The sequence below is a fragment of the Terrapene carolina genome, unplaced genomic scaffold (assembly GCF_002925995.2).
Source record: "Terrapene carolina triunguis isolate 2854851 unplaced genomic scaffold, T_m_triunguis-2.0 Scaffold235, whole genome shotgun sequence".
Classification (NCBI taxonomy): Eukaryota; Metazoa; Chordata; order Testudines; family Emydidae; genus Terrapene; species Terrapene triunguis.
In genome coordinates this window covers 3266421-3290515 of record NW_020664586.1, presented here as the reverse complement: position 1 = coordinate 3290515, position 24095 = coordinate 3266421, and the positions used below count along the sequence as shown (strand labels likewise).

At 52.0% G+C, this 24095-nt stretch overlaps 1 protein-coding gene across 1 annotated transcript; it reads left to right on the top strand.

Moving 5' to 3' along the window:
* The first annotated feature begins 738 nt into the window (after positions 1-738).
* ZMYND10 (zinc finger MYND-type containing 10) lies at positions 739-23836 on the top strand. The gene is made up of 12 exons (XM_026657044.1): positions 739-832; positions 1489-1598; positions 2838-2954; positions 5489-5542; positions 6835-6987; positions 11164-11252; positions 11850-11950; positions 13232-13404; positions 14363-14488; positions 21526-21647; positions 22047-22172; positions 23055-23836. Exons 1-12 carry the CDS (start codon positions 739-741, stop codon positions 23152-23154), a joined length of 1365 nt encoding a protein of 454 aa, XP_026512829.1. The 3' UTR covers positions 23155-23836.
* The last annotated feature ends 259 nt before the right edge of the window (positions 23837-24095 follow it).

Genomic DNA, 24095 nt, shown 5'->3' with positions numbered 1-24095 from the left:
TCAGGCGCCCATTGGCGTGGGAGCAGTACAGGGGCAGGGCCTCTCCAGTGCAGTGGAGGACTGGGATCCGTTGGTGAGGGAGCAGTGCCAGGGGATGGGGACAGGGCCTCTCTGGTGCCTGTTGGTGGAGGAGCAGTGCTGGGATACATGACAGGACCTCTCCGGAGCAATGGGACAGGTAGTGGATGAGGGGAGAGCAGTACAGGGATACAGGGCCTCTCCAGTGCAGCAGGGGGACTGGTGACCATTGGTATCGGTGCAGGGCCAGGGTACAGGGCAGGGGCTCTCCGGTGCAGTGAGGGGACTGGTGCCCATTGGTGGGGGAGCAGGGATGTGGTACTGGGCAGGGGTCTCTGGTGCACCAGGGGGACAGGTGCCCATTGATGTAGGAGCGGGGCCGGAGTACGGGGGCAGGGCCTCTCCCTCCGAGCACACGTGTGCCCCCAGGTGCAGGGGGCACTTGGCTCTCTGCTCCCCTCGCACTGCCCCGTGCCTGCGGGCGGGGGAGACAGACGTTGCAGGGGGCATCGGGGGCGGACCGGTGTGTGGGACGCCCTTGGGACTAGGGCAGGGGGCAATATCCATGGGCTCGCAGCCGCGTCCGAGGGAGGGGCAGGGCCGAGCCCGGCGCTCCTAATGGGACGGATGGGGTTTGCCGGGCGCGCGCAGGCCCCAGCTCTCGCGGTCGCTTTCCAACCGCCGGCCCCACGTCGGTCTCCATGGTGACGGCGTGTGGCCATGGCGGAGGCGGCTGCGCTGCTGCTGCCGGGGGAGGCCGAGGCCCTGGTGCAGGCGCTGCGGAGCGGCCCGCTGCTGAACACCGGGGACCGGGGGGCGGGGGGGGGGGGGCCCCCCCGGGGGGGGGGGGGGGGGGGGGGTTAAGGAGAAGGGCCGTGGGGCGCGTTCCTGGCAGAGTTGGGGGCGGGGTGTGAGAGAGTCCCCCGGAAGTTAAGGGGGCGAGATGTGGAGGGGGGTGCCCAGGAGACTTGGGCGGGGTGGCGTGCTCGGGGTGGGATGTAAGGAGGGGGGTCTGATGTGGAGCGGGGTCCCCAGTTGAGTTGGGGGGGCGGGGGCGTCCATGGGGACTTGAGGGGAGGGGGCAATGTGTGTGGAGTCCCTGGGGGGATAAGGAGGGGCATGGGGTGAGTCCCTCGAAGAGAGGGGCATGGGGTGTCAGCGGGGGTTGAGTTGAGTGGGGAGTTGTGGGGGCCGGGGCAGATGTGAGTCCCCAGTAGGTTTGAGGGGTTGCTCCTCAGGCAAAGGTGAGCCCCACCATATCTGGGGGGGGGTGGGCCTTTGATTGGGGGAAGAAGCCTTCCCGTTCCAGGGGAGGCGCCTCTTTGGGGATGTGATGAGTCCCTCAGAGGGGGGCAAGCATCCCCCTGGGTTGGGAGGTTGTCTCTGAGTGGGGAAGGTGGCATGGAGGGGGGCTGGGGTACCAGGTGTGCCATGGGATGTGGACACTGACTCCCCTGCCCCCGCTCCCTAGATGGCTCCGGCAGCATGAGGCCATCGAGAAGCTGAACATGCAGGCCATTCTGAGCGCCTCTGCTGGCCAGGAACAGCTCCTCATCGAGCTGCTGGTGAACTATGCCAAGGTGAGCACTGTGCAAGCCACAGGGAGCTGGGGGATAAGAGCACCCTCCCCCATGGGGACAGCATCCAGTGGACGAGACAGAGAGGGAAAGCTCTGCAGGGCCCCATTCACCCTTCTCTGCCAACCAAGCCTAGGCAACCTTGCCCCCTACAGTGCCTAGTCCAAGTGGGCTCCTTCCTCTTTCTTTGGGGAGATGCATGCACTAATTCACCTTACTGTCAGGGAATGTGTCCTGATATGGAGCCCAAATTTTCTTTTGTTCAAATACACTCTGTGGTAATCAAATTCTCTCCCTGCTTGGCATCTGCACCCCTCCAATACTATGTAGTCAGCCCTGTCTGTGACACTGCACTCTGGACCTCAGTCATTTAGCCACATTATAGATTCATAGATTTTAAGGCCAGAAGGGACCATTCTCATCATCTAGTCTGACCTGAATAATGTAGGCCATAGAGTTTCACACAGTGATTCCTGCATCAAACCCATATCTCATGGTTGAGCTAGCGCATACTTTTTTAGAATGAGACAGCCAAGCTTGAGTTAAAGACTTCAAGTGACAGAGAATCTACCACATTCCTAGATAAATTGTTCTGCCCATTGTTAAAAATGTGTGCCTTATTTTCTAGCCTAAATTTGTTACATCTTTGGCTCTTGTTCTCTCCTCCCAGTAACCCTTCTCAGTCCTCAAATCATAGTTGTTGCTGTCCTCTGTACTCCTTCTAGTTTGTCTACATTCTGAGTACAAAGGACCCCAGAACTGAACACTGAATGCAAGTTTGGTTGTACCAGAGAGGGACTGTTGCTAAACAAAGTGAGTCTCTCTGTCCATGAGATCATGGGCTACGCTTATCTCTGATGTAACACTGAAGTCATTGGAGCTTATCTCAGAGATAAATTTGATCAGTTGGAAATGTTGCTGCTGTATTAGGAAATAGACTAGCAGAACTCTGCCTCTCTCCTTTACCTGCACCAGATGCACTGTCCCATCTTACCCAATGGAAAGGTGGGGACAGATACTGATTTCAGAAATGACTGTCAATGGGATGAAGCAGATAATACGATGATGAGGCACATGAAAGTACCTAGATGAACAGTGTAACAAAACTGCCAACTAGGAGAGCTGCAGTTTGTCCCAGCATCTTCTCCTCTAGGACTAAAATACTCGTATGGCACTTGGCTTCTCTGTACGTTTTCTCTTGCCTGAAAGGTTTCATTTTCCACGGTCTGTTCTTCTGTCCAGATCCCTACTCTCATCGAGGAATTGATCTCTGTGGAGATCTGGAAGCACAAGGTGTTCCCTGTGCTGTGCCAGCTGAAGGATTTCAAGCCAAAAAGCACCTTTCCCATCTACTTGGTGGTAAGTACAGAGAGGTCTTGGAGAACAAACACACAGTATTCAAGTGCATTGCCATGATCTGGAATGTCCTGCAGGGTGGTAGCACTGCATGGTACTTCTGCTTCAACAGGCATGCTTCACAAGACACCTTGTCCATATTCCAATAAGGTTTTTCATATGGTAGCTGCATGTGAGTCATTTTCACAGGCAAAACTCTTACGAAACACAAATTCTGTCGGACGATCACTGTTCACAAGGGCTGGAGGGGAGAGAAGAGGTTTTAGGGAATGGCTTAATTATAAAATAACTTATCCTAATTTACATAGGGCCTTTCTTCTCAAGGATCCCAAAGAACTTCTTTTCACAAGGATCACTTCCCCCACCTTTGAAATGCTGCCACCCCTGTGGTGGAGCATTGCAGCTGTTTAACAGCACACACAGCAGCACTACCTAAGTTTAGGACAGGAAATGAGGAAGGATCTCCTATCCAGTTGAAACTACAGTGGAAATTTTGACAGACAGCAGAATGTAATCACCTATCCTAGACTTTGGCCAGGACACTGGGGTAGCTGCTGCTCCTTTAAAAACAGCCATAGAATCTTGAATGGCCGAAAGTTCTCAGGGCTGATTATTTACATTTAATTTAAGCACTGAACATGTATGGTATTCTGGCCATTTAACATGGCACTAAAAATCTCTTGCTTCTAAAAACAGAGAGACCGTCTTTTCTGCTGAGTTTCATTGCCTTTTAGTTAGCACAGCTCACAGGTGTTCATGCTATTGATTGACAGGACTCCACACTGTTTGCACCCAGCACATATGTGGAGGAAGGACAGTCCAGTAAATTCTTTGGGATTCTAAGAAATCCTTCCACAGTCCTGTCTGCCCTGGACACTTCAAATAGGGCCACTAGCTAATGCTGGATCGGGGGCACTCTCGTAGGAATTGTGATAGCAATAGACACTAAGAGTCTATCTAGTCCAGTACTCTGGCTCTGATAGCAGCCAAAGATGGATATTTTAGAGCAGTGGTGGGCAACCTGTGGCCTGCGGGTCACACAGGGTAATTCGCTGGTGGGCCCCCAGACAGTTTGTTTACATTTGCACGGCCGCCCGCAGCTCCCAGAGGCTGTGGATCACCGTTCCCGGCCAATGGGAAGCTGTGCGAGCTGCAGGGACGTGCTGGCCACCGCTTCCCACAGCTCTCATTGGCCGGGAACGGCGAACTGCAGCTGCTGGGAGCTGCGGGCGGCCATGCAAATGTAAACAAACTGTCTGGGGTCCCGCCAGTGGATTCCCCTGACGGGCCTCAGGTTGGCCACCTAGGTTGACCAGATGTCCCGATTTTATAGGGACAGTCCCGATTTTTGAGTCTTTTTCTTATATAGGCTCCTATTACCCCCCACTCCCATCCCGATTTTTCACACTTGGTGTCTGGTCACCCTATGGCCACCACTGTTTTAGAGGAAGGTGTACAACTTCCTCCCACACTACCTGTAATGCCACCAATGTGCTCTTGGGATTCCAGGCATCTTCACAGCAACATCTCCTGCCATCTGGTGGGATCTCTTGGGTTAGCGTTTCTCAAATGCGGCCATCGTGGCCGCATGCGGCCACCAGGGGCTTTTCGTGCAGCCACAGCCTCCTGGGAAGTGATTGTTAACACTGCTTTGCCCCCCTAAACATACAAATATCACTTTTCACAGGCACAGACTTACTAGTTAGCAAATTTTAAAAAAAGCAACCAAAAATGCAAAAGAAACAACAACAACAAAAACAGGAACGTGCAAAGCACATTATTTGTTTCTATTCTGTTTAGGTCTAGTAAAGAACAGAGACAACTACATTATTTTTATTATTGAGTCTGCAATAAAAATGTACATAAATAAATTACAATGATTTGGACATGTATGTGTGCATATTTATTTGTTTTTCCTAAAGTTAATTAAGTATTTTAGTAAAAATTGTCAGAGTGGCCATCAGCAAGAGTTGGTGTCCGCACTCTGTGGTCACCAAAAAATTTCTTGTAGGACCCCCAAGGTGACTGGAAAGTGGTGGCCCTTTGCTGCTTTAAGAATTTCATTGAGAGGTCTTCATTGGCCCTTTTGGTGGTGGGACTGATCTCTGTAGCAAAAGTCACACCTGTTTCTCAGTGCACTAGTATTCTTCTAGTGAAGCCAGGAAAACTACTCCAGTAGAGGGGCCATACTGGCCACCTGCCAGGAACCAGAGGGTATCATTTGCATGATAAACTTGCAGACTGCAGTGATACAGGGGTTCAGACTCTGGCTGCCAGTTTGCAGTGCTCCAGCCTGCTCTCAGATGATGATGGAGCATTGCTTGCTGGGAGTCAGGACCTGTAGTTTCCACAGGCCACATATCTGTATTAAAAATGAGGCTGGCTAAGGACTCCATGGGTTGCATTTGCCTCATTGGCTGGGCTTTTGGCTGCACCTGTATTGGGGGCTACCTCAGTTACAGGCTGGATGCATATTACCATGGGCACTGTAGATGATGTTCCTCTGACCTTTGCTTTCTCTCCCCACATTCCCTCAGCTGCACCATGAAGCTTCTATTGTCAACCTCCTGGAGACAGTGTTTTTTCACAAGGTAAGAGATGAGTTCAGCTGTGTTAAATCAAGGGCCCCAGAATGGGGAAATCCCAGATGTGATTTCAGGTCATGCGTATGAAACATGGCAAATCTTTCCCAAAAGTTGAAATTAGAGAGGCAGTGTGGTGTAGTGGCCGATCATGGGAGTAGATTCCAGACCTGTGATGAAGTGGTAATTTTCTGTAGTATTTTTTTGTGAATCTTGTGTGCCTCAGTTTCCCCTATATTTTGCCTGGCTACCGGGGAGGGGGGAAGAACTAAGTCTGCTGTCAGGGCCAGTTAAGAGAGCTAGGTGGATGTGTGTAACCTAGCTGTCTGAGCCTGAATGGGTCATTAAAAAAAGGACTGACTGAGGCCGACCTCATATCAACAGAAAATCTGAGATGACAGTGGAAAGCCCAGGCACCAGGACATTGACAGCTAGCAACCAGCAACCTACAGGGAGATGGATTCCCCCACCTCACAGCAGGGAAGTTGGGCACAGACCCCAACTCTGGAACAAAGGACTGGAAGGTGTGAGGTGGGGGGATAAAGTGTTGACTTCTGGAAGGAGTCAGGACTCTCATCTGGAAACTGACCAAGGAGGTCAGACTGTGGGGGAGAGACAGAACCTGAGCATGGGATTCACTACAATTTGACTGGGGCTCCGGACTGACCAGAATGGACTATACTTTAACCTTCATTTCTCTGTGCTAACCTAAGGACTTCCAGATTCTATGTGCCTGGTGACCAATAAATGGTTACCGTGTTTTTAAAAGGCTGCCTGTGTCACTGTAAATACTGAGAGCATTGCACCCTGAAGGGCTTAAGTACAGCCTCCCGCAGGTCTCTGGCTTGGCTAGATTCACTGCAGGGAGCCACAGAGAGAGACAGGGGACGCTGGTGCCAAAGGCCCAGGCTTGGAGGTCACAGACCTTCCCCTGTGGGATTGTATGGGCCCTTGGAGCCTGGCATGCTAAAGCTGTCACTCCCAGGAGACTAGTGACAAACTGGGGCATAGACCAGACCCTGTGACAAGGCCCCCTGAGTTCTAGTCCCACTTCTGCCAGTTTAAAGATAAAGCATAAAACCCCAGACAATTGAGAGTATGGAAATACAGAAGGCAACTCAAACAACCCATATCTCTATGTTCAGCCTGAAGCCATAAGGTAGATCTCAATCAACCCCCTGTGACACTGAGGTCTGCAGGTATTGATGCAGTTGGACTGGTGTTTTCTAATCAGAAGGCCATCTGAAAAAGGGAATACCTTCTCCTCTCAAACAGCACTCTGCCGCCCTCTTGTTGTGTAGGAGATCTGCGAATCAGCTGAGGACACCATTCTGGACTTGATTGATTATAGCTACCGGAAACTGACCCTGCTAGCAGCTTGGAGCACCAACGGGGAGTTTCCAGCCCACGAAAAGCTTCTGCCTGAGGATCTGACCAATGCATCATCAATGCAGGTGGGTTAAAAGTGCAAGTTTCCAACTTCCAGCAGGTCTATCTGACCTTGTATCTTGGAGGGAAGTTAAATTTCCATGACTGGGAAAGACCATAGTTATAGCCATGAAGGCCCTCGTATCCAGAACCTGATGAATAAATCCACTCTACTTCAGCATTCCTCTACATGAATTTGGTGTTGGTGGAGGTCTCTTGATTGGTGATTTGTTCTCACTGGTGGCTCATCATGAGCTGAGACAGTGTGAGTTTTCCCACTCTGTCCTACAAGTGTGCTTCAACCATGACTTTATGAGATTCTCTCTAGGGGGAAGAGGGCAGTTCAGTTTCTATGAACCATTGTGTATTTGACCTGTCTGCTAAGACTAGGAATGAGGGAACCAGTCAGGGTTAATTGCAATGGTATTTTTTTGAGATCTCTATAGGTTTCCACTTGGAACTGGCCTAAGACTCATTTCACACTGGCCACCCAACGCCTATGAGATGGTAACAACTCAGTCTCTGCAGTCCTAGGCCAGTTTTGAACCAATGACCTAAGAAGAAAAAGGTCATACCCAACCTCCTGAACCATTCCCAGTTCTGGGTGTGTCGTTGTTGCTCCATCACTTGTTGCTTTTTCAGTTGCATTTTGGTGTGAGACAGTATTGTGCATCTGGGATTATTTTTTCTCAGCTCTTAAAATTCTTCTCTGTAAACAGGACATCAGAATCTTCTTTTAAAATGGATTTAAAGTGAGACACAGCAACCTCAGCAGTAGTCTCCAGAATTGCATTCACCCTTTGGCCTCCTGCCCAAACTTATGCTCATCTTTTAAAGCTGGAGAGGAAGTCACGGGACTCCTGAGAACAGTAGGGAAGTGTTTCCCCACTGGGCATTTTTGTTAACCCTTGGAGTTGGCCCAAGGGAGAATGACAGTCTTAGCTATTGCAGTATTGAAAACTACTTATTCTGTGAGGATTCTAAGACCAGAATGGACTATTGTGATCATCTAGTCTGATCTCCTGTATAACACAGGCCAGAGAACTTCCCCAAAATAATTCCTGTTTGAATTAGCATATCTTTTAGAAAAACATCTGTCCAGTTTGCTCAGGCCCAGTCCAGTCTCTGCTAACTTTACCCACAGCCATCCTTCCGTGTGACAGTTAAACCAACAACAAACTTGCTTTCTTTTCCATGATGGAGCCGATTATTACAGTATTTATTATTTGTATTAACATAGGACCTAGGCACCCTAGTCATGGACCAGAACCCTATTGTGTTAGGTACTGTACACAGAACAAAAAGACAGTTCTTTCCCCAAGGAGCTTACAATCTCAATATAATTCAAGAAACAACAGATGGATACAAGGTGAGTGAGGTAGTATCTTTTATTGGACCAGCTTCTGTTGGTGAAAGAGACATGCTTTCGAGCTACACAGCTCTTCTTCAGGACCTGCAAACAACTGATGGATACAGACAGAGCGGGGAGTACAAGGGATCAATGAGACTGTTTTGGTCTGCATGATGGCCATAGTCTCAGCACACCAGCTGTCTAACCAGTGAGGGTAATTAACCATTGGAACAGTTTACCCAGGCTTGTGACTGATTCTCTGTCACTGACAATTTTTAAATCAAGATTGGTTTTGTAAAAGGTCTGCTCTAGGAATTGTTTTTGGGTGTTCTATAGCTGTGTTATTACAGAAGGTCAGACTAGATGATCACAATGGTCCCGTCTGGCCTAGGAACCCTTGAACCATTGTCAAGTTTTTTGTAGGTGTCACATCAAAGGAGAGTTTTAAGGAGGTTTTTGAAGGTGGATAATCAGGTGGCTTTGCAGATGCTTACGGGGAACTCCTCCCATATGTGAAGGCCAGCAAGGGAGAAAGCACAAAGATGCTTGTTTGGAAATTTAACAAGTGGGCAATGAAGCCTGGCTCCACCAGCTGATCAGAGGCAAGAGTTGATATATGTCAATAGCATATAGGACAATGGTTCCCAAACTTGTTCCGCCGCTTGTGCAGGGAAAGCCCCTGACGGGCCGGGCTGGTTTGTGTACCTGCCGCATCCGCAGATTCGGCCGATCGTGGCTCCCAGTGGCCGCGGTTCGCTGCTCCAGGCCAATGGGAGCTGCTGGAAGTGGCGCGGGCCGAGGGACGTACTGGCTGCCGCTTCCAGCAGCTCACATTGGCCGGAGCAGTGAACTGCGGCCACTGGGAGCCGCGATCGGCCGAATCTGCGGATGCGGCAGGTACACAAACCAGCCTGGCCCGCCAGGGGCTTTCCCTGCACAAGTGGCGGAATAAGTTTGGGAACCACTGACATAGGAGATGATAGGTAAGGTGGGGATAGGCCGTGAAGGGCCTTGAAGGTTAAGACAAATAGCTCCTATTTGCAATGGAGAAAGAGGAGCCAGTGGATTAACTCAAAGAGAGGAGATGTGGTCAAAGTGAGGTCTAGGAAAATGATCTTTTCAGTCAGAATGCTTCTGCGTAGCAGGGCAAGATTGCATTTGTCAAGGCCAGAAGAGGATGTTGCTGTAGTTGAGACGCAAGGTGATGAGAGTCTGGGCAAAAATTTTAGCTGTGTGGGTGGATAGGGAAGGTCGTATCTTAGAGGTATTAGGAAGGAAGAATCAGCAAAATTTAGACATAGCCTGGATGTGAGGACCGAGAGAGGGCTGAGTCAAAGATGACAACCAGCATTTAAGCCTGAGGGAGGATGGTGGCAGTGTCCACAGAGAAAGAACGGAGGGAGGGAGGCTTATGGGGTGGGAAAGATTAGGAGCTCTGTTTTGGTCATGTTGAGTTTAAGCTGATGGTTGGACACCAACATGGAGATGTCAGAGAGACTAGTGGAGAGTTTAGTTTGGACATAAGGAGACAAGTTCTGAATGGCGAGGTAGATCTGTGAGTCATTGGCATAGAGATGGTAGGTGAAGTCATATCCATTGCCTAGGACTGCAGTTGCTTTAGAGCACAGCATTCTCTGTCATCCTACCTAGCTGTCTGCCCTGATCGCTCAGCTCCCTATTCCCCTAATGCAATGGAATCAGACTCTCATAGACTCATAGACTTGAATGCCCGAAGGAACCATCATGATAATCTAGTCTGACCTCCTGCACATTGCAGGCCACAGAACCTCGCCCCCTCCCCACTCCTCTAATAGACCTCTAACCTCTGCCTGAGTTACTGAAGTCCTCAAATCATGATTTAAAGACTTCAAGTTGCAGAGAATCCACCATTTACACTAGTTTAAACCTGCAAGTGACCTGTGCCCCATGCTACAGAGGAAGGCAAAACCCCCCTAGGGTCGCTGCCAATTTGACCTGGGGAAAAATTCCTTCCCAACCCCAGATGTGACGATCAGTTATGTGGGCAAGATCCAGCAGCCAGACATCAGGAAAGAATTCTCTGTAGTAACTCAGAGCCCTCCCCATTTAGTGTCCCATCACTGGCCATTGGAGATATTTGCTGCTAGCAGTCACAGATCGGCTACATGCCATTTTAGGAAGCCTCATCATACCATCCCCTCCATAAATTTATCAAGCTCAGTCTTGAAGCCAGTTAGGGTTTTTGCCCCACTGCTCCCCTTGGGAGGCTGTTTCAGAACTTTACTCCTCTGATGGTTAGAAGCCTTCGCCTAATTTCAAGCCTAAACTTCTTGATGGCCAGTTTATATCCATCCACTCAACCTGGGGAGGCTCCAGACGCGGGATCATGACATTCGAGTTTACAGAAGGGATTCGGGGGGGATATCTGGAGGTGGGGTCATGCTAATATTCGGATCTCTCAAATGGAGGATCAGGGCAGTTACTCCTTCCTTGGGCTGGACTTGAGCCCTCAGCATCAGGACTGGGTAAATGGTCTGCCCTGCTGCGACCTGGCTGTATGTGACACTGCCAGCAGTAGCCTATTGCATACTTCATATGGGGAGCCTGGTGCATTCATGTCATGGACTAGCTGCTATCTTCAGCAGTGCTTACACCATTCAGCTCTCCGTCACTGTCTTGTAAGAAAGGCGTTTGTGTGACTGCAGTTTACATTGATCTTGGGGCAGGAATCAGCATTATGTGGCTTGGGCTTCTTAACGAGTCCTTGGCTACTGAGAGCCAGCTCATATGCTGCCTCCTTTGTTACTCTGCAGAAAAAAATCTAGCCCTATATCTGGTGTGCTTGTGAGAGTCTGTGCTTTCACCCCCATAGGAACTACAGAAGCAGGCAGAGATGATGGAGTTTAAGATCTCCCTGAGGGCTCTTTCTGTGCTCCGTTTCATCACTGATCAGGTAGACAGGTAAGCAGCTGGTTCACAGGAGAATCTAGAGATGAGCCTAGGAACTGGGGTGGGGTTGTTTAAGTCATTGCACTGGTCTGCGGGTGTCAGTCCTCCTGTGCTCAGGGACTGGGAGCATCAGTTCTGGCGCTAGTGCCCTGGTGTCTGGATCCTGCTGTGTGTAGTAGCTGGATGTGCAGATCATGGCACTACAGTTTCGGTGTGTGCTTCCTCCTGTTCGCAGTAGCTGGCACTGAGAACTCAGTATGCTGATTGGCTCTCAGAGTGAATGTTGCTGGGCATTTGGTTTGCAGATCCATCGTAGCAGCTGAAAGTATCAAACCTAGCACCAGGGTCTGGATCTGGCTTTGACCGATGGCTGGCTGTGTAGATCCTGGTGTGTAGATCCTGCCATGCTTGGTGACTGGTTGTGTGGATCCTGGTGTGGGATCAGGCTGTTCTCAATGGCTGCTTGTGTGGATTTTGCCCCGGTCTGACTGTAATTTATTTTATTTGGTCACTTTTGCTTCTTCCCCAGAGCCTTGGGGACCATTTGTAGCTGATTTTGTACTGCTCACAATAGGTGTTTTCACTAGTTCCTCTCCTGTTTTTCTCCAGTTTGCCACTGAGTGCCCTGACACGGATGCTGAACACTCATAACGTGCCCTGCCTCCTGGTAGAGCTCCTGGAGCATTGTCCATGGAGCCGCCGCGAAGCAGGTATGAATCATGCGCTCATACCTTAGTGCATCCATGGGGCTATAGCATTTTTTACCTGGAGCTCCATCTGGTAGGTGGTTCCCATATAGGGAAAAATAGCTGAAAGCTCCTCCCTAGATTCAGTTCTCACTCTCCATCTTTCACATGGATTTCCATCTGGCCTTCCCATCTCCCTCCCCTCCCATCCAGGTACATGGGATCACTTCCTGCATGGGACTGTATGCGCCCATTGGCTCAGCTCTTGAGCAGACACCGCTCAGCTGGGATTGAGGAGCTGCGCTTCCAAAAATGGACCCTGCTTGTGGCTGTCTCTCATCCAAATCTGGCAGCTCCCAAGCTGATGTCCCCAATGCAGTAAAAGAGCACAATACATCCCTAATGTATCTGCCAGCCCCCTCCCCTATCCCATCCTGCCCTGCAGGGAATCCTCATGCTCTGCAAGCAGCAACAGGATCTGCTTAGAAAGACCTGATTATCAGCCTACTTCTCCCTGGCAACGATGCCCTCTTCCCACCCCTGCTGTCTGCACTGAGGCCCTATCCAAACTGGAGTTCCAAACAGGTTTAACAAGCACGCTTCCAGGCCACCTTAAACTGGGTTCTCATACAGTGGATCAGATCAGTGTTGACAGAGTTAACCTGGTTCAGAACCAGGCTGGCTAGTCCACACTAGCATTACAGGGGTTCAGCCACAACCAAGTATAAGCATGGTGGTTAATTTAGTAGCAAGGCCTATGTAGGCAGGACCACTGGCTACACAACACATCCCTGGAATGGCAAGTAAAGGCAGGTAAGTGTGGGAAACACAGCCATGATCTCCTCCAGGAATCCAAGCTGCTCCCAGAAGCTACACATCATCTTTCTTCGCTCTTGCCTCAGACCCACGATCAGTTCTTCCATTTCTTGTCTTCCCACAGTGACCCTGGCCCTAAGCATTGTCTGCTATTCCTGAGTGAGTGCACAGATGATAAAACCATGGGCTCTGTTCATCTCTCTTAGATCCTTATCTAGCCCCCATCACCTTTCTCTGAGCATCTTAAAATCTTTTAATATGTTTATCCTCACACACCCCTGTGAGGTAGGGAAGTGCTATTGGCCCCACTTTACAGAGGGAAACTGAGGTGAAGAGAGACTAATTGACTCGCCCAGGGTCACACAGGCAGTCTGTGTTGGAGCAGAGAATTGAACCTAGGTCTGAGTCCCGCCTGGCACCCTAACCATTGGGCCCTCTTTTCTCTGGTGTCTCAGTCTCACCCTCTGTCTTACTGGCTGTGTCTCTCAGGTAAGCTAAAGAAGTTTGAGAATGGAGTGTGGCATGTGGTGCCTCCTGAAGACCACGTGAGGATGACCAAGCTGGATGGGCAGGTGTGGATTGCCCTCTATAATCTCCTCCTGAGCCCAGAATGCCAGCGGAAATACAACTTGGACGGTTTCAACAAGAGCCAGCTCCTAAAGGTACAAAGGTGCATAGCCTGTACATATACCCAGCATGGTGCCTAGGCACAGGGAGGACTAGGACCTTCCCACAGGTATAGATACCCTCTTGTCTTCACTTTAAAAATGTGCCAGGTGAGCATTTCCTGGTTGAAACCTGTATCACAAGCTGGGAAATACCATGTCGTCAGTTCCAAGATGGCTTCTTTGTTCATGCCAGTCAAGTTTAGAGGCAAATACCCCACCAACTGGCATGAATTAGCTCTTTGTTGGTCAGCAGAGTCCAAGGTCAGAGAGGGCCATGGGGACTAGACTCATCCTAGAATGGTCTCTCCAGGCCAGGTTTGAGACCCATTGACAGGATGTGTTGGGAAACTAACACTACTGCTGCAGTTTCTGTGGAGATATAGGGCTGCCAATCCACCACCTTAGTGAGAATTTCACAAGTGGCTTGCTGAGGTGGAAAGGTTTGTTTTATTGCTTTAATAAGGGTTATGCCATGTATGGATTTAGTGCCTGTAGAAGGATGAGTCTGAGAGCACTAGAGCCACACACCATGCTGGCAGGTGCTATACAAACTTCCCATAAATAGCTCTGCCGATGCAGCTCAGTCCCAACCCACAGCCCCCCACCTGCTATTCCAGCCCTGAGCTCCCGACACAATCCAGAAAATGCCCCTCAGTCCTCACCCACAGCACTTCCTGCAGTTCCAGGTACTGCAGGCTTTTGACACTGCTTAATACCTAGCTGTGCTGTAGATGTTGAGCAATGGAGCCCGATGAATTTAGCCCTTGATTATGTTAACCCTTCTGTACACTCTTTCTCTTGCAGTTAGTGCTCTGCTCAGTGGGGCATTGCTGAGCTGGCATGTGGCCACCTGGCCACTTTTCCATCAGCTTGTTTTTTAACCAGTGGATTATTTCTTTGCCTTGTTCTGATCTCTCTCCTTTCACCCTCCTCTCTCCCTCTCTGGGTTTAGCTCCGTGCATTCCTGACTGATGTCCTCATTGACCAGTTGCCAAATCTGGTGGAGATGCAGAGATTTCTGAGCCACCTTATAGTGACAGAGCCTGTTCCACCCAAAAAGGACCTCATCCTGGAGCAGGTACCTCCAGCACCATCCCTCTCCCAAGGCCAGTCTGTCTCCTCCATTCCAGCTGCACAAGGCTGCTGCATTTCATATTGGATAGCATTCTGTTTCCAAAGGCTGAGTATATTCCCACTGCTTGGAGAATGTGGTGCTGTGATGAGAGAGGGCACATGCCCTGGCACTGAACCTGTGCTTTGCACTCTTTTTTTACCGGCCCTACAACGGCATCCAGGTCTTCCTCACGTTAGTAATGGGCCTCTGCTCTATCAGCTGCCATCCCCTGAGGGGCTTGCTTCCACACAGGCCAGACAGGCAGCTGAGAAGTGGGGAGGTGATATGAGAGCAAAGCCAGAGTCACTGGTGCCCTGAGATGGAATTCTATATTATGGAGAGGAAGGATGGCTCAGTGGTTAGGGCATTACCCTAGGACTTGGGAGAACTGAGTTTTGCCACAGACTCCTTGGGTGAGTCACTCAGTCTCTCTATCTGCCCCAGTTCCCCATCTGGACAATGGAGATAATAGCGCTGTCCGCAACTGGGGTGTATGAGGTCCAGATACACGCACTGTAGATTGTGAGGTGCACAGCTACCATGGTAATGGAGGCCATATCGGTACCATGGGTCAAGTTGTGCCTGCTTTTTCTTCTACACAGTACCTGGATGGGAGCCTTGCACAGACTCCAGCTCTCACTAGCACTGCTCTCTCCGCACCCTGCTCCAGTAGCGTCTTTGTGGACAGCCTTTGCTTCATGCTGCAGCAGGGCTGAGTGGGGAGCAAGGCAGCAGCCAACAATTAATGACACTGGGTTATAAACCTCATGATCACACTGACTCTTTAGCAAGGTGTCTGAGTGGAGGGGGAGACACCAGCTGCCTCGCTGTGACAATTAACTCTTTGTTTACCATAACTCTTAATTTCCTCTCCATGTATGGTAGGACCAGTGGAAGAGTTCCTTATTATGCACTCTGCCCTGGAACAGTTGGTCCTCTACTCCAAGAGAGAAGGCCAGAAAAGTTGTGCCACTCAAGCAACTTGACTGCAAGTGCCTTGGTGTTAACATTGAAATCCCCTTGAATTCTGAGGAGTTGGGAGTTGAGTAAGGGGTGAGGGATGGGGTCCTTGATTTTGTAGCATGTGCATGTGTAATTTGTATTGCATCCTTCACAGAAGCATATCCTCAAATGCTTTTATGGAGCACTTAAATACTAGCAGGGAGAGAAGGAAACCGAGAGGCATGTGCTGGGGAGAAGACAGATGCATTCAGATGGGATTTGCAAAGAGATGGGAAAGTGGAGACTCTTCCAGATGGCAGGAGCTCCAGAGGAGAAGGCTCTTATACCCAGAGTGGCAACTTTGTGGAGGGTCAGAGGAGGCTAGTGTTGAGTAGAAGAATGAGACAGGAAGGAGGGAGAGAGACATTGCACTTAAAGTTGGCTCAAGGGGTTTAATAACAGAGGGCAGTTTTGACCTGGACCTTGATTAGACTGAGGACGGGTGCTGTAGCTACACCTCTTTATGTGGGCCACCATCGTTCTGAACAGGCTGGAGTCCAGAGAGCTGGGAGGCTGTAGAGGATGAAGGTGTGCAGTAAGCCAAGGACCAAGGGATGATGATGATTTTGGTAAGGATGGAGTGGAGGTAGCTAAGGAGTCACTCTCCACTCCCACATCTGGCCAGCTCAGAGCAAGTTAGAATCATAGAAGATTAGGATTGGAAGAGACCTCAGGAGGTCATCTAGTCCAATCCCCTGCTCAAAGCAGGACCAACACCAACTAAATCATCGCAGCCAGGGCTTTGTCAAGTGGGGCCTTAAAAACCTCTAAGGATGGAGATTCCACCACCTCCCTAGGTAACCAATCCATTCCAGTTCTTCACTACCCTCCTAGTAAAATAGTGTTTCCTAATATCCAACCTAGACCTCCCCCACTGCAACTTGAGACCATTGCTTCTTGTTCTGTCATCTGCCACCACTGAGAACAGCTGAGCTCCATCCTCTTTAGAACCCCCCTTCAGGTAGTTGAAGGCTGCTATCAAATCCCCCCTAACTCTTCTCTTCTGCAGACTAAATAAGCCCAGTTACTTCAACCTTTCCTCGTAAGTCATGTGCCCCAGCCCCCTAATCATTTTCGTTGCCCTCCGCTGGACTCTCCAATTTGTCCACATCCCTTCTGTAGTGGGGGGACCAAAACTGGATGCAATACTCCAGGTGTGGCCTCACCAGTGCCAAATAGAGGGGAATAATCACTTCCCTCGATCTGCTGGGAATGCTCTTACTAATACAGCCCAATATGCCGTTGGCCTTCTTGGCAACAAGGGCACACTGCTGACTCATATCCAGCTTCTCGTCCACTGTAATCCCCAGGTCCTTTTCTGCAGAACTGCTGCTTAGCCAGTTGGTCCCCAGTCTGTAGCGGTGCATGGGATTCTTCCTTCCTAAGTGCAGGACTCTGCACTTGTCCTTGTTGAACCTCATCAGATTTCTTTTGGCCCAATCCTCTGGACCCTATCCCTACCCTCCAGCATATCTACCTCTCCTCCCAGCTTAGTGTCATCCGCAAACTTACTGAGCATGCAATTCATTCCATCATCCAGATCATTAATAAAGATGTTGAACAAAACTGGCCCCAGGACCGACCCTTGGGGCAGTCCACTTGATACCGGCTGCCAACTAGACATCGAGCCGTTGATCACTACCCGTTGAGCCCAACAATCTAGCCAGCTTTCTATCCACCTTATAGTCCATTCATCCAATCCATACTTCTTTAACTTGCTGGCAAGAATGCTGTGGGAGACCGTATCAAAAGCTTTGCTAAAGTTAAGAGTTAGCAATGCAGGGGCTGGCAGCTATCGCTCTGGAGGGTTTTGTGTGGCCCTTCAATGTGCTGCCATTCTAGCCTTGTCAATCTCCTTTTCAGCTTGCATCGCTAGCCTCGTGCATGTAATTGGAATTCAGCATCTTGAGTGGGTTGGGGGAAGCCAGCTGCAGTCACACATGCTGATCACGCATCCTGCCCAATGAACTCACCCACTGTCACTGTGCCAAGCGATGATGAAAAAGGCTTTTTCCACTGGTTGCTTCTCAGAGAGCAGTCCTTCTCTCACCATCTCTGTTTGGCTGTTTTACTCTGCAGGGACGACAGCTCCTTTGAAGCAGCAGCTTTTCTTCTGGAGCCTGAGCTCCGTGCTCTGTTCTTGGGTGGCATTTGCTCTTTTGCACTGAAAGGCTCTCATGAGGGTGTTTCTGTTTAGAGAAATGATGAGTGGAAAAAGTTCTCAGTTCTGGGAGAAAGATCAAATCAGGCGAGAGATTCTGGGAGCTGGGTCACCCCTCCAGCTTGGTGAGAGTGCTTCATGGTACTGGAATTCAAGCCTTGCTGCTGATCTCTCACTCCCAAGGATTAGAGGGAGGCATAGCCTTATTTCACTTAGCCCTTATCGCCTCTGTCAGTGAAGGAATCTGAAAGAAGTCTCATCACCTCCATCCTCCTGGAGAGAAGGGAGGCTGGGGCTGACATGGGAATTCAAGGAGTGTGTTGGTGTAAGGGAGGGAATTTAAGGAGGCAAATGTACTGGGAAGATGAAGCAGGTCCGGGGGATCAAAGCACCTCCCAGAATAAATGCTGTTAACAACTGAGCTTTCCCTTCAGTGTCATGCAACTAGGAGGCACGTGCTATGGCCTGTTCTCAATAAACGCTGAGAAGGGGTTCTTCTCATAGCAGACTGCTGTGGCTTCTGCAGATCTACCACATCTTCCTTCACCCCCTACATGCACAATTGGCAGGTCTATATGTGTACATCTCCCTTCAACCTGTACACACACACATATGTCACATCTTCCTTCAATTCCTACACGTACTTATGTGTGTAACCCTTCTGCCCATCTAAGTTGGCAGCAACAAGGGCCGGGTTCTGTATCTAGGGGTTCCGTTTCAATAACACAATGCAAAACCGGCTCGAGCCCCCACCCAGTGACCTGGGACAATTACATACCACCCCCCCTGGGTACGTCTAAGAGGCAATACTTCCCCTCTCGCAAGCACGGAGTCTGAGTGTAGCAGAAAATGTTTAATAACATGAGGTAAACGACATCAGCATAAAATTGGAAAAACACCACAAACAGGATTCATAACACAAACCATGAGCCAAACCCACCCCAGCAAATGGGGCTGTGTCCTTTCCCTTTGGTTCTTGAATCCAGCAACCCAAAAATCACCCAAAGTCCAACACCCCCAAAGTCTCTTGGGTCCAGCAACCCCCAAAGTCCCAAAAGTCCAACAACCCCCAAAGTCTCTGTCCCTGGTCAGTGCAGCCCCAGAGTAAAAAAGGGGGGGGGGCACGCAGGGTGTTAAGGGGCACCTTACGTGATCCAAGGCTGGCCGTCTGTTTCTCCGTGGGGGTTCCGCCGCAGCCTTTACCACGAGCCAGTCCACTTTCCTGCCATCCCACGAACTGCTCCTCTCTACAAGCTGCTCCGCTCCGCTCCGCTCACCGACCTGTGAGCCGTTCCAGCCGTCCCCACAAACAGCTCCGCTCACCGTTCCTTGGGCCACTCCAACCGGCCCCGCAAGGCTCCACGCCGCTCGCTGCTCCTCCAGTCGTCCCCACAAATTGCTCCACCAGCTGCTGAGCAATATAGCTTCAGGCTCCCCCACTAGTTAACACAGCACTCAGTGATCTCAGCTCTTAATAACATCAGCTCTTTTGTGATTTCAGCTCTTAGTGATTTCAGCTCATAGTAGGGGAGCCCCAGTGCTGGTGCACCATTGGCCCAAAGTGAATTCAGCTCAGCAGCCTGTAACTAGACTCCTAAGGGAATCAAAGTTAGCTCTGACATTCAACAGTGGAGAGAGGAGGCGGTGCAATTGGTGTTTCAAACCCTCAGAGGGGGCCCATACCATCAGGTACAAATACCTGTCCCCATCCTCTCTCAATTCACTGGGTTTTGTAACCCATGCCCCTTGTCAAGCGAGTGCTACTTAGGTAATGGTGAAGGACTCACTCAGTCCTTCTGTCATACAACAGTTCCACTGGCCTTGATTCACAGAATCAGGGTAACAAAACTTTATTCTTCCTGCCCCAATAATAGAGAAACTGGGGATCCCACACCAGCCAAAGTAACCACTTTCAGTTGCTGTGTTTCATGCCAGGCGAGTGGGTGTGCCTATGCAAACAAGATCAGCCCCTGGAGTTCTTTTCCACACTCGCCATAATTCACCACCAGATGTCAGGGTAGAGCTCATCCTGACTCTGCTTACATGTGTATACACAGAGATCTGTCATCTTCCTTCACCCCTGCGCATGGGCGGCGGGTGAACGAGCTGTTGGGGGAGGCTAGCCCTGAGCCCCTCTGCCCGAGGCCCCGCACCTCCCGCTCCCCTTCTGCCCCCTCTTCCCTGCCAGAGCCCAGAGCACCCTCTGCCCCCGCAGCTGCCAGCCCCCATGCGCGCCCCCAGCCCCGGGCAAGCAGCTTGGCCCCAGCACCCCCAGCCCCAACCCTGGCGTGCGGCGAGGCTGGAGCACCCCTAGCCCCGAGCAAGTGGCTTGGCCCCAGCATCCCCAGCCCCAGAACGCTGGGCGGGGGTCACAGCTGGAGCGCCCCCCACCCCAGAATGCCGGGTGGGTGGCACGGCCAGAGTGCCCCCCAGCCCCAGGTGAGCGGCTTGGCCTCAGTGCCCCCAGCCCTGGAGTGCTGGGCAGGCAGGCGGCGTGGTCCCAGCGCCCCCACCACCAGCACTGGGCGGGCGGCTCCGCGTGGCCGCAGCCCCAGCACCCCAGCCGCGGGCCTTGCAAGCACCAGCCCCAGTTTGCCTGCCCCAGACTCTGGGCCACAAAAGAGCGGGAAGGTGAACTGGAAGCAGACAGGAGGAGGTCTGGGGGTGGAGTGCGGGCAGGGCCACACCAGGCTGTTTGGGGAGGCACAGCCTCCCCCAGCCTATGATACCCGCTGCCCATGCCCCTGCACACAAATGTGTGTACACACACAGCTCTGTTACATCTTCCTTTAGCACCCTACATGCACATGTACACACACAGATTTGTCACATCTTCCTTCATCCCACACACATCCTTCATCCCTGCTTCTGGCTCTCATACAAGTCCGTGCTCATCACCTGCCTGAGCTACACTGACCCCAGGCATTGTTGCTGCCCCTGCATGTCCTGCCCCAATCACCCCCATCAGGGCCAGCTTTAGGCCGATTCAGCCGATTCCGCTGAATCGGGCCCTGCGCCTAAGAGGGCCCTGCAGCTGTCCACCCCATCCCCAGCTCACTTCCCCCTCCTCCCCTCCCCTGAACGCTCCGCCTCCTGCTCCTCCCCCTCCCCTGCTTCCCGCGAATCAGATGTTCGCGGGAAGTCTGAAAACAAGCAGGGGCAGGCGGCAGCAGGTAAACTGGGGCGGGGGGCCCGAGGAGTGATCCGGGGAGGCGCGGCCCAGTCTGGCTCCGGCCGAGCACCCCCGACCCCGGCGGCTCTGGCTCCGGCTTGGCTCGGGCCCCAGGGCGCCAGCCCCAGTTCCAGCCGAGCGCGCCGGCCCGGCCCCAGCCCGAGCGGCTCCGGGCTGGGTTGGCTCGGGCCACGGGGCGCCGGCCCCAGTTCCGGCTGAGCGCATCGCCCCAGCCCCGCGGCTCCGGCCTGGCCCCGGCGCCAGCCGAGCAGCCCCGGCCCGAGCAGCTCCGGCCCGGCTCGGCGCTGGCCCCGGTTCCGGATGAGCGCACCAGCCTGGCCCCGCAGCTCCGGCCCCGGCACCGGCCAAGCACCCCCGGCCCCGGCCCAAGCAGCTCCGGCTCGGCTCGGGCCCCGGGGTGCCGGCCCCAGCCCTGGCCGAGCACGCCGGCCGAGCACCCCCGGCCCCGGCCCCAGCAGCTCCAGCCCGGCCCGAAGCCCAGTGACCCTGGCTGGAGCGCAGCCCGATTCCTGGGAGCGGGGCTTGACAAGCCCCGCCCCCAGGAATCGGGCCCCGCTCTTGCTAAAGCCGGCCCTGACCCCCATATTGGCAGGCTTATAATGCTGGGACACGACTCTCCTCTCACCCTTTTCGCTGTCCCGACAGGTTCCTGTCATCAGGGACCGCATTGTCAGAGAGAATTCTGGGAAGTGGCAGGCGATCGCCAAGCACCAGGTGAAGCACATGTTCAGCCCCTCAGAGGACGAGTTGAAACACCTGGCGTGCCGGTAAGACCCCAGCCCCTGTATGATGAGCAACCCTGAGCTCCCTCTTGCAGGAGAGCCCATTTACAAAGCCAGTCCCCATTTTCCTCTTGTGCCATGAGGCTGCTAGCTACAGGAGGCTCAGCACAACCATCACCCCAATGAGCAGGGGCTTCTTGACAAGGGAAAATAACCAGCGTAAGTTTCACTGCCCTGGGGAGGACTGAGATATTGAGCGATGCAGTAATCCTAGCCTGCGGCAGGAGGTCCCTTTGGAGAGTGGAATGAGAAGGATAGCAGGGTCAGACCTAAAGGCTCCATCCAGTGCTGGAGGGTAAGGAAGATGAATCAGGACAGGCACCACCTTTCACATCATGAGTCTCCTGCTCCAGGTGCTGATGCCTGCTTTCTATCCCCAACCAGGTGGGCGCGGACATACAACCTGGATGTGATGGAGGCTCTCGTCCCAGAGAAACCCAAGTGTGGGCTGTGCGGCTCTGAGGCAACAAAGCGCTGCTCTCGCTGCCAGAACGAGTGGTACTGCAAACGGTAATGATTCTTAGCATTGTCTGATCTGTCAGAGCTCCCAGCTGCCCTCAGGGCTCAGCTGGGATCTCACCTCTCCCTTGGGCACGCAGCTGGTACTAGAATCCTGCTGTGAGACCTGGCCCTGCCAATGCTCGGACTTGGTCCTTTGTCTGGAGCAAGTGGTGCTCACTGTTACCTGAATGATGCTGGGTCTAGCAGCCCTGGCTGGTCTCTGCACCTGTCATGATGAGGGGTGTTATACCCCATGCACCTGGGCTTCATAACTGTCATGGAGTTTCCAATCAGTGCATGAATTCACAGCCCTTAACCCTCTGATCAGCGTCACTGGAACTGTGAGGTCAACTGTCCTTGCACCACAGTGAATCTCCACTGGGTCAGTTATGTCACAAGCCGGAGCAGAAGCAGCCTTTCCATGTTCCCTTTTATGAAAAGCCCAGTGAATTTTGTGCTGATGCTGGAAGGTGCTGGGCTGATATCCCAGAGTCCCCTGTTTATCCACAACAAAAGCAGCAGTGTGAGCTTCCCCACCTTACCCTTTCCCCAGTGAATGTGCTTCACCTTATACCTAGAGGGAACCACCCTGGGTGGGAATTCAGTGGCCTTGGCCTCTTTGGGACTCCTTAGCCTCATTGCTGAGACTAGCAGAGGGGGCCAGTCAGTGACAGTGGCTATGGGCAATTGACCACTACAACAGATACCCCCACTCTGTTTCACACTGACCACTGAGCCACGGGTAGATGGTAACAGGTTTTGTCACTGGCTGGCCCTTATTTAAAGCAGACACGTAGAGCTGAAGGGCTCCATAGCGCATCCCAACCCCCTGACCCAGTTTCCAATGTGTTCCTTTCTACCATTGCCTCTCTGTCCCCTTTCCCTTTGCAGGGAGTGCCAGGTGCAGCACTGGCAGAAGCACAAGAAAGCTTGTAACCTGATGGCTGATGCCCTGAAGAAAATAAAAGAGGACCTGAAAGTGCAGCCGTAATGCAGAGCCAGAGCCTTCCAAAGAGGGACTTCTCCTCCCAGGCATTCCAGCAATCCGAGAGCAAAGGGTCGCCGGTTAGAACTGGAGACAGACAACCCCTTGTTCATCTAACCTGGGCCCAGTGCACCACTGCTGCCTGCCTCCTGTGTAACTGTGCATGCTGCGGTAGTGCATGGGCTGCTCCAGATCCCAGCCTTGCAACCAACGACAGTAGGCCCAGATGCGCTATTATGGGATCATGCTCAGCTCAGCAGGAGGCAGCAGCCACTGGCCAGCACAACTGCTGAGATTGGGAGCCTTGGTTCTCTCATACCCCATTCTGTCTCCTAGTTTCTGAACCCTTCCTTGCTTGAGAACGGGCTGCTCCTGACCTCGGGGACTCATTTATGCTAAGCAGCTTTCTCCGTGCTGCCACCCATGACTCAGAAGCAGCTTGTGTCACCGGGCATCCTGCCCAAAGAAGGCACCACCTGCCGTCATGCAGCATGGCAATGAGCGCAGATCTCGCCACTCTGCGGCAGCAGCACAATGGCAGCTGGCAAGTTTGGAACTAACCACTGACTGCTGCTCTCACTACCTGCTGCTGGGAATGCACCATGGGCCTTAAGGAAAATACATTTTCTGCTCCCAGGGCTCAGAGGCCAGCAATCGCCGCACTGGGCTCAGACCCTCTTCTGCTGTGACTCCCACCTTCCCGCCCTATAATTTGTTCTCCAGTAAATGGGTTGAACCACTAACCATCTTGTTCTCATTCATCTCCGTTCTGCAACAGTCTGCAGCAGCCACCCTAGAGATGACAAAACCACTTCCTCACTTATTTCCTGCATCGTCCTACTGGGGAGGATTTTATACACCCCATCGCTGCCGGTAATGACTTTACACGGTCTCTGTTGATGCTCAGATGCTAGTCAGGGCCATACAGGCAGGGAGGGAATTGCCCA

Coding starts and splice junctions, on each gene's coding strand:
- ZMYND10 (XM_026657044.1), top strand. CDS start 739: ATGGCGGAGGCGGCTGCGCTGCTGCTGCCGGGGGAGGCCGAGGCCCTG. Junction 5,543..6,834: donor AGACAGTGTTTTTTCACAAG/GTAAGAGATGAG, acceptor CTTGTTGTGTAG/GAGATCTGCGAATCAGCTGA. Junction 13,405..14,362: donor ACAAGAGCCAGCTCCTAAAG/GTACAAAGGTGC, acceptor CTCTGGGTTTAG/CTCCGTGCATTCCTGACTGA.